This window comes from Folsomia candida, unplaced genomic scaffold (genome assembly GCF_002217175.1).
Source record: "Folsomia candida strain VU population unplaced genomic scaffold, ASM221717v1 Fcan01_Sc046, whole genome shotgun sequence".
In the NCBI taxonomy this organism is placed as follows: domain Eukaryota; kingdom Metazoa; phylum Arthropoda; class Collembola; order Entomobryomorpha; family Isotomidae; genus Folsomia; species Folsomia candida.
In genome coordinates, this window is record NW_019091238.1 from 519,898 (window position 1) to 530,426 (window position 10,529).

At 36.2% G+C, this 10,529-nt stretch overlaps 1 protein-coding gene across 1 annotated transcript; it reads right to left on the reverse strand.

Annotated features, from left to right (window-relative positions):
• Positions 1–2,986: 2,986 nt before the first annotated feature.
• LOC118433296 lies at positions 2,987–9,993 on the reverse strand. The gene is made up of 5 exons (XM_035845083.1): positions 9,486–9,993; positions 9,166–9,307; positions 7,886–8,179; positions 4,486–4,764; positions 2,987–4,151 (listed from the first exon to the last, which is right to left on the reverse strand). Exons 2-5 carry the CDS (start codon positions 9,272–9,274, stop codon positions 3,739–3,741), a joined length of 1,095 nt encoding a protein of 364 aa, XP_035700976.1. The 5' UTR covers positions 9,275–9,307; positions 9,486–9,993; the 3' UTR covers positions 2,987–3,738.
• Positions 9,994–10,529: the final 536 nt, after the last annotated feature.

A 10,529-nucleotide genomic window follows, 5' to 3' on the forward strand; every position in this document is an offset into this window, starting at 1 on the left:
AAGATACATACATGTAACTGTGCATGTTTTTAGGCTATTAAGACGGTATGAGTCATTACATGAGGAACTTACAAATTTTAAGCCTACAAAGAGCCATATATGCAAATATTTCTGGGGGCTGGGCCCCCCCCAGAGTCCAATCCTGGCTACGCCACCTTAGGTGGATCCTCTCCAGATCTAGGGAATCAGGTAAAATTGCCCTTGCAAATAAATCCCCACAGTTTAAAGACAATTAGTGCGTTTAATTTGAGAGAGAGGTTAAAAACATGTGCCGGACTCGGTTCAAAAATTTCGTGCCATTATCATCATCATCCTCAGCCTGCTGGTGGTTGTCGCTGCAACCACCAGCGGTGTTCACTCCATACATACAAATACCCCATGGAAAGATCATTACATGCAAGGTGCTTGGCACAATCCATGATAACTACTATTGGACAGTGGCGTAGCCAGGATTTGGCTCTGGGGTGGGGGGCCCAGCGCCCAAAAAATATTTCCATATATGGCTCTTTTTAGGTTGAAAATTTCTGTTTCCTCATGCAATGAGTCATACCGTTCTAATAGCCTAAAAACATGCTCAGTTACATGTATCTTAAGTTTAAGTATTAAAAACCTGCAAGTTTGGCATGCCATTTGTTCCTTTGATAGCCTATCGTTCATTCAATGTAAATTTGTACGAAAAAAACAGGCTGCATCAAGGGTTTAATGACAAAATTTTAAACATAACTGAAAGATCAAACCAGTCCTACTTGAGAAAAATTAGCCAAAAGTCGTCATACGTTCATAGAACATGATCGGAATAATTGTTCCAAAGATTGAGGAATAATATAAAGGGTGTAAATTTATTTCGGTAACATTTATTTGTTGGCCCCCGCCCGAGACAAAATCAGCAATAACTATTGATCCTGTTAATGTTTTTCTTTCAAATTTATACCAAAGGTGGAATGAAGATAAATGCTAGAAGCACCATAGCTTTGAGATGCAGGTCTTAGAAGCGGGAAATTCTAAATAAAATTAAAATCATCCAAAATTCTAATGTGCCGGAAAAACGTCGGGGCAATGCACGAATTAAAATTTATCCAAGGACGTAAAATAACCTGAACAAAATGGTCTCACCTATCAGAAAAACACTGACTATTCTCAAATTCCATGAGATAAGTTCTTGTCCAAATTGTGCAAGGGAGTACAAAAACGTAAAACGGATTAAATGAAAGCCCAAGTAGCCCATTGTGGTGAAAACTATAGTCCAATAATGTGCATTATGTGACCGCACAACTTATAACATAATCAAGTCGAATCATGGGCCCCCACAAAATATTGATAGCCGCGTTCCATTTACGTCACCGCTTTGAAATAGTGAGAATTTGATAAAGTAAGAATTTAGTCATCACATCCTTTGCAAAAAACATATTGGGTATCATGCAAATGGGTTTGTAATCCGTACAGTTTCGAAAAAGAAAGATTTTCATTGAAGTGAAAAATGTTGCCGGATTAAATTTACATCCTTTAAATACGTATCTCTAATAAAAACCTTGACAACGAAGCTTACAATATTCTTGACTACTCAAACATTTAAATGCGAAATTAAACGACGAATTAAATAGATACGATTCACATTCAAAATCGTTAAAAAGATTTGTCTTCGCATCCTTAGTATCGTGAAATATCATAGAAATAAGAAACGAAGCGTTAAGCCTCATAAAACTGTGAGCTTACAATGCGGAGACCTTAAGTGGTTTTCTCCATTTTTGACCGGGTAAATTAGGAATAGTTTGTGCACAGAAATATGTGGGCCAATCTTTTAAATTTTCTTGAATGCGCGTGTTTTTCCCTTTGCCCGAATTTTTAACCAAAATCAGGATTTTTCAAAACGCTGTAACTTTTCCAATATTAACCAGATTATAAACTGTAAAGAACACAAAAATACTTGTTAGATTTGGAATTTACATGCTACTTTAAAATGCAAACATTTCAGCATAACAAATTTTTGACAATAATTTTTTCTTGCTAATGTACTTTAATTTCTGAAACCAGCCTACATAAAATTGAAGAATCTGTGCGTCCACAATTTAATACTCGTCCGATTAAACTCGGAGAAACCCATTTGGATCTTATGCATTGTTATAACGTGATTTTTTTAGTACAGTTTTACGACGCTTACAAAATCTCTTAGTTGTCGTACTTATCTTTCGATACAAAAATACTACAAGGATACTAAAAGGATACGAAGTAATAACGATGTAATAGATAGGTTGAGCAAGAGTACATGATTATACTTTGCGATTGTAAAGGCAGCGGAAAAATCAAATATTAGTCAGAATATTAGTCAAACACAGGATTACAAATCTCCGTCTCCAAGCAGCATTGTATTGTACGCATTTACCCAACATACAAGAATTTCAAATCTGCGGCCAGAAATTAATGAGAATTACGATCCTCCCAGAAAATATTCTTGCTCAACCTCAAGAATATACAAGCATAGATTTTGATTGTGATTCTAGACTACAATGATTTTTTTACAATCATGTACTCTTGCTCAACCTCTCTAATAACGATGTAAAGTATAACTTAATACGTAACTTAATTTTAAATTTTTAAATTTTGTGCAATTTTTTAAGTATTTTTTTATTTGCTCGGGCTCTGGGGGGGGCTCAAGCCCCCCTAGCCCCCCCCCTTGGCTACGCCGGTGCTATCGGACAACCACACCCAGACAAGCACAATCCGACATGTAAGTTCTTGAATTTATTTAATTTTGAATTTTCGCGCCATTCGGAACTGACCTGACCTTCACTTCCGTTGCCGAACATTTGCGTTCACTTCAATTGCCAACAGACATTTCCGGCTTATAATATAGATGTATCTTTTTTGTAAATAATCTAGGACAAAAGGCAATTGTTGGATTATTATTTTTTAAATATTTTAGTCAAGAAATTAATATGGTTTAATTAAGTGCTTTGCATTACAAATATTTAGCAACAAATGTCGAAAATTATTTACATACAAATAAGTAACAATATTTATTTAAAATTGTGTACCTACTTAATTGTTGTCATAACAATTTTCTCCCTAATTAACTAAGCGATACAATTTCGAATATTCCAATTAAATACATTTCCCGGAAACCTAACCTGCTCAGTACAATACTTGCTCCAAAAGAGGAAAGATCCTACGGTCCTGGCGACGCAAATTTTGAACACGTTTGAAGGATTCAATTCGTCGGCCAAAATTTGGAAAACGTACCAAGACCTCAAATCCAATGACAGATAATAGGAAAACTGATTAATCATTAATTCTATGTTTTATTGCCTGTTCTAAAAAAATTTATCGCGTCGCCAATGGATAAATATCTCTCGCCTCACATGCATGAAACAACATTGGATTCAGTTTGCCTTACGGACAAATTAAGATCGACACACCCATTGTTATCGGAACATTTTACCCTAGTGGCATTGGGCTGTCGTAGAAAAAAATACTCGAGACTTTTCAAGTCATCCTTGTTAAAGGATGTGCATTTAAAACTAACCCTTGTAAATCTAGGAGCCTTTAAGGAATACCCTAGTCGTTCATAAAATTTTGAACAGTTTTCTAACTTCTCGAAACTAATGGCCTGCAAGTTTGTAGCAAGAATTATTTCTTTCCGAATATCAGTACCATTTGATACTTGGCAAACGGCCAAATCAACAAATGAGATTTGTATAATCTGACAGAATGTGTTAAAGAACGCTTGCAGCTCGGCGTCTGTTAACGCGACAAAAATGCTAAGTCCAGTGACCGCTCGGGACAACGGATTTCTTGCGATTTATTTTGTATTAAGGCTACTGTCACGATTAAAATCGTTTCGGGATCGTGACATAGATCGAGTATGGTTTTATTCCAATCTGGAAGAAGCTCGGTTGCGTTGACAGGAAAATAAGTATCATCAAGCTTTACCGACGGGTTCACTTTGCATAACGATCTTGGCATTTCAGTCGTGCTATATGAATTAGTCGACGTGTCTGAACGATCCATATGCGGCCCGGCAAAATGATACGTTGGTATAGTTTTTAGTAATAGTATGGCGCCGCCAATCGGAGGAAATAATATACAAGTAAATTGGGTTTGTCTCTGCCGGGTTGTGTCGAATCTCTTGCTAATTTTGCGTGGTCTTGTTTCTCCTAGAATAAATCACGGATAAATAACAATTAGAATTGATTTAGAGTAAGTATGTAGCACACTGAAACATATGTACATACATGTGAATGTTTAATATATGCAATATCCATAGTTACACACATGTGAAGCAAGTGTAATTAATACGGAAACCTGCTTGGGCTTATAATTTCTTTCTCCCTCTGTACATTAAGGTATGGGATAATACATGGGTAATTTTTGCACGGTTAAAAGGTTACAGCAAATTTGAAAATTTCATCCAAATAGGAGGGATACGCTTCGCACCATTGAATTGTAAATATTTCAAGAACCATGAATACCATTTATGTATCTACCTACCTGAAGATTTCAACGGCTCTGATTCGTTGAGACCTCCAATCTCTTCAGATCCTCGCGGGTTGATAACTTCGTGTACAGGATTTCCCAACGGGGGTCTGTTAGAGTTAGCTGTGGACACAACAACCGAGGTACTGGTCGAGGCTGAGCAAGGTTGTGGCGGTTCATCTACCTCATCAAAGATCTGGGTTGCGCCGACAGTTTCCGAATCCACAGGAACCTTGGGCGTCATCGCTTCTTTCAATCCTGGGATTTTGTGCCATTCCACGGCTAGAATTGTGTCTATAGTGAAACGAGATACAAAAAATGTGTGACAAATACACTCAAAATATCACGCCATTTGTAACTGTCGCGGACAGAATAATTGTAGTTATAATACTTATTTTATCATTTTTTATAATTTGGTAGTTGAGAGCATTGTCCCATTTTAACATTTGTAGTATGTAAGGTTTTAATATTCACTTTTGAGTATGCAATTTTCATACGTCGACACCTGCATGGTCAGTCACAGGGTCTAAATCCCAAAAATTTCGGAGGGTGTCGGTCATTTTTTTGCAATTTTCGCTGCAGGCCAAAATTGCAAAATGTATCTTCTTAGCATGAGATTATATGAATATTATTGCGTGCGGGATACATTCATAAATATGTCCATTCGCCCTTCTGTACCTTATTTTTAACCTTTCAATAAGGTTCAATTGAGTCTCAAAGTGGACGAGAATTGAAAATTGATACAAAATATTAAATCGTAGGCTACAACTTTTCGACCATAGAGGGTGTCCAGAAAGTTTCTCCTTATGGATTTTCCGTCGGGTTTTTGTTGCTAGTTTTTACATCTGTGACTTTTGTTGTACAATTATTTTTCCAATACGATACCAAAGGTAAAGTCTTTTCGCATGCACGGGGAATTGAGTACCCAAGCAGCATCCAATGCAGGGGATGGTAAAAAGTGAAAATGAAAAAATCTGAATGACGCTGGGATTGCGGTGTGATAAAAAATGTTTTAAATCCAAACGCAGTTCAGACACTTCGAGGACACTCTATCCATCAACCAAATGTTAACTTACATAAACATCTTTCATCAAATCGCATAGTTTTGGTATGAAAGCTGAACAAGCCTAAATCTCGCAACCCACACTTTCAGAAGAAAGGTAAAACTTTAATAACTACGTTTGGGGCTACCCCAGCATTACAACGCAGGGCTGTCAGACATACAGGGGTCAGCATACAACGCTTTTTAACCAACGTGATTTGAGTTAAACTCCACAGAACTGGTTAAAAGCATATGTAGATTTTCGACTATTTTGACCCATGCGGAAGGCGACGATAAGCGTATGTTCACAGACAAGAGTTAGATTTAAGAGCATTGACAATTCAATCCACAAAATTTGTGATGTAGGAAAACAAATTTTAAGGATGTGGCATCCATTACGAGGCCGAAACACGACTTCGAAATCCCGGTCCAGGGTTGGTTCCCTAAGGACCAAACATTTTGCACCGTAGTTTTAAGGCATGAGTGGAAGAAATGGTGAATACGGCCGTATTACGCACACCATACTACAGTACTTTCGAAAAATATAGCCGTTTGAACAATTCGATCTCCCTTTTTTGTTAGGTAATAAAATTCATTAGTGGTTGATAGGGAAAAACTTACTGGACACACTCTATCATTCCTCCACTAACTCAAAAATAATCATTCTGAAGTGAATTTCGATATAAGGGCATGCTACGAATGAAAGTGGCAGTTTTAGTTTTTTTTTTGGCTAAGAAACTTTTGAAAGCACGTCCTTGGATAGCAGTCAAAACGAAGAAAACCGTGGCATAAGTCATATCTCTCTGGAGGAACGTCATGCAGCTAAAACGTTTTAAATATAACTTCATAAAAATGTATAACTTGAATATTATTTTTGGAATAAGACGATCATGCTGTTGACATTTCTAACTTAATCCCGCCTACTATTGCATTAGAAGACCTACGAATCTCTAAACTAAATTATTTATTTTTTTATATAAAAAGCGAATCGTGTTACAGATGTTAAGTTTTTCATGCACCTTTATAGGCCTAAAGGCCTGAACAAAGGCGGTAATAAAAATCAATCAATCAATATTCTTTTGAATTGTCCACATACAGAAAGTGTGAGGGTTCCACTTATTTTTTAACGAGTAAAAAAATAATTTTTGGTATGTACAAAAGCATAATAAGTGCGAAATTTAATAATCTTTCCAAAACTGAATGCAGAATTTGATTATTTTTGTCGTTAAAAAGTTAGAGCAAAAAGTTCAGAGGATGTTACAAAATTAGTTCCTATTCGTGCAATTTCTCAGTGTCTTAAATTTAAGAACTAGGTTGACACCCTGAGTAAATTTCTCACAGCGTCTCAAATTTAAGAACCAGGTTGACACCCTGAGTAACTTTCTCACAGCGTCTCAAATTTAAGAACCAGGTTGACACCCTGAGTAAATTTTCACAAAGTTCAAATCAAAGAACCAGGTTGACACGTTTAGTACATTTTCATAGCGTCTCAAATTTAATACCCAAGTTGACACCCTGCGACATATCTCACAGCGTCTCAAATTTCAGATTTTGCTAGACACCCTGAGACGCTGCTTCGCAGCGTCTCAGGGTCTTCTCCATCTCGCAGGGTCCCCGGCGTATTAGGAGTATACCGGTGTCGAGGTATGGCAATTTTGTCTAATTTTGTCAAGATTTATGCGGTAGTCAGTTCATGTTGTAGTCAGTTTGGCTGTCAGTCAACGTGCCAGAAAGTCTGTTGTTAATTTCTACTTTTAAGATTATTAAGTGGTTGCATTTGTGTAAGAGAACGTTTTTGAGCCTTGTGTCGTGCCGAGTTGTGATTGGTCAGTCAGTTTTTCGTCGTACTAATCCCGAAACAACATAAGTGCATTGGATTCTTAATTCCAAAACAACATAAGTGCACTCGATGCTTAATTCCGAATTAACGTATGTGCACATTGAAAACTAGCAAAAAGACATAAGTGCTTATGTTATTTCGGAATTAAACATCGCATGCACTTATGTTGTTTCGGAATTACCAATCGAGTGCACTTATGTGTTTTCGGAATTATTACGACGTTTTGGGACTACAACCGTGTACTTATATTTGTATGTTTGAATGCATAAAACCTGAGAAGCAATCTACCATTTGTAAACACAAGCAACATTAAAACTTTGAACCGGTTATCAGAATAAAAACTTGTACTTCTCCAGTGCATAGTGTGGTCAATTGGTTGAAATTATTGACACAATTTGCAACGCATGAGAGGACTTGGAGGATTTAAGACACCCTGGACTCTCACAATTTACATCCAACTGGGTGTAGGGGAATTGAAAGCCTGCTCAACTTTCATCCACTAGTTATTTAAAACGCTGTACAACAGGACTTACCGCGGCACGCTATCCACCTAATTTCAAGTAGTACGTCTAATATTACTTTCATCTTTGCATCCGTCCCCTTTTCCGCCGCAACTGCTTTAATTATAGCTCGATACTTTTTGCGCAATTTACGGTTCCGACCGAAAGATGCTTGAGGTCTTATTTCCTCTTTCTTTTCTTGACTGATAGGCATCGAGTCCAAGATTTCTGTGTAGTTAGCACTTGCATCCTCGGTGTTCAAAATTATATCCACAAGTGTTGATATTACCGAGTTTTGCAGGTTGTTCTTTCCATCCGTATACATAACTGTGGATATTCAAAATTAGATGATTAGAAAATGTCTATGTATATGTACAACGAATTGAATTAATTAATATCTTAGGTTGGACTATATTGACATATGCACACTCTAAATAGAAGTTGTGGAAAATTTACGCAAGGTTGAGTAAAAAAAGTGGATGACACAAAAATTCTATAAAATTTAGACAACTGTTGTTTAAAATGTGTCCAAGTTGGTCAAAATTCATTCAGCGGTTGAGTCAAATTTGTTCAACCGTTGTGTAAATTTGACTGAATTGTTGTGTCATCCTCTTTTTTACTTAACCTTGCGTAAATTCGGCACAACTCGTATTTGGAGTGTATCTATATTTGTAGGCATGAGTGAGTAAGCATGTACAGTATGCAACAAAATTAATCATATTCTTATGATTCTTAAAGCTCGACACAGGATCCTGTGAACTTTTATATTAGAACAGATTTCCATATTGATAATTATCAATGTGCAAATGTGTTCAATTACATATGTATGTTACGGCATTCAGAGTCGGAAATTTTCAAAACCCAGTTTTCGATTTTTCCGATTTTGGCAAACCTTGGTAAAACCGGTTTTCGATCTTACCGGTTTTTGGAATTTTCGTAAAACTGATTTTTGGTTTTCCCCAAAACCGGTTTTAAACCGGTTTTCTAATAAATTTTCAAAATTTGTAAAGTATAATACGGTAAAATTTAAAGCTGGACAAATTTTGGGCATTAATTTGAAGAATAATATTTCAGAACAATTAATTTTTGCATTAAAAATAAGACATGGCAAATATTTAGTGGTTTTAAAACAGTTTTTGTCCAAAATCGAAAACGGTTCTTGAGTCTGATAAAACCGGTTTCTAGGTAAAATTGAAGACCAGTTTTCGAGTAAATCGAAAAATAGTTTTTAATCGGTTTTACAAAATCGGAAAAACCGGTCTTGGATGCCCAAAGGTACGTATTAATATATATTTATTAATTAACTAATTTACGCGGAATATTGGAAATTTCATCGTCAGTAAATGGGATATTTTGGTTGCTGGATGCGTGAACCGACGTCATGTGTGCATCGCCTGATAACGTTAGATTTGTTTTTGACATCGAGTTTGTTCATCCAACAAATTTCGGCTTATTCTTAAAACAAAAAAAAACATCATTACTAACTTTGTGCTTACTAATCAATATACATACACACATAAATATATGTATTATTTGCACGTAAGTTATAAAATACTGACTTCAAAATATTTTATATTTTATATTTATTTTAATTTATTGTAATTTGATTAAATTGTTAAACACGTCAACTTACATGTACAGTCAGGTGCAAATCTTTACAGCCACCTTAGTTTTCGTCATAAATTTTGATCGAGTAATCAAAAAATTACGAAATTGGGATATAATATGTAGAACACTATCCTACACAATTGACAGGAGCCATGAAGTCCAGATACACAGCATACTATTCTTTTCCTACTAAATGTAAAAAATAGGGGGTGCAAAACTTTACAGCCACCTAGTTTTAAAATCATCAATAGAGATCATATTATGACTAATCAAGGCAAATTGGGTGAATTCGCGCAATATTCGCGCAATATTCTTTGGCTGAGAACGACGGAAAAATGTTTCGATGACAATAAAAACTATCTATAGGGCTGTCTCAGAACTCCGGCTGACCTCAATTCTATCCAAAATCATGGTGTTGTATTGATAAGAAAATCTAAACAAAACTTAAGTTGATCCGAAGCTGAGAACCACTTGAAACAAGAAATTTTTAAGGTACAGCGATGGAAGGGAAAAAAGTGTACTAACTTCATGCTGAGTAGTATCTGTTGACTTACTTCGAAGAACTGAAGTGTAACGAAGTGCTTGATACCAAAACCAGGTGTTTTACACTTGTTTTACTTATTCATCCTCAGTCACTTGTGTGGAGTAACCAACACCATTGGCTCAATTGTTCGACGTTATCTTGTCTATCCTTGTTTATCACCAAACATATACATACATATGCAAAACCGTAATTATCACAAACATAGGTATCTTCGGACAGAAGTATGTAAATTTACATGCTACTGTCAATATACGTATCACTATCGTGCACACATAGGTATTTGTACAATAGTGTTACATTTACAGCCTCAATGGTTGTGATTTGGCTTGACAGCATATTTTACTACGTGAATATATATATATATTTAAACATTTGGTGTGTATTTCCAGCCCAGTCCATGCCAGGGTAAGGAAAACCCTGGGGTTTTGCTATTGAAAACCCATACCCAGGGGTTTTACCTGATTTTTGCGGGTATTCGGGGTTTTGGGAACAAACTGAATCACGACCCCTCTGTACTAAACTGTG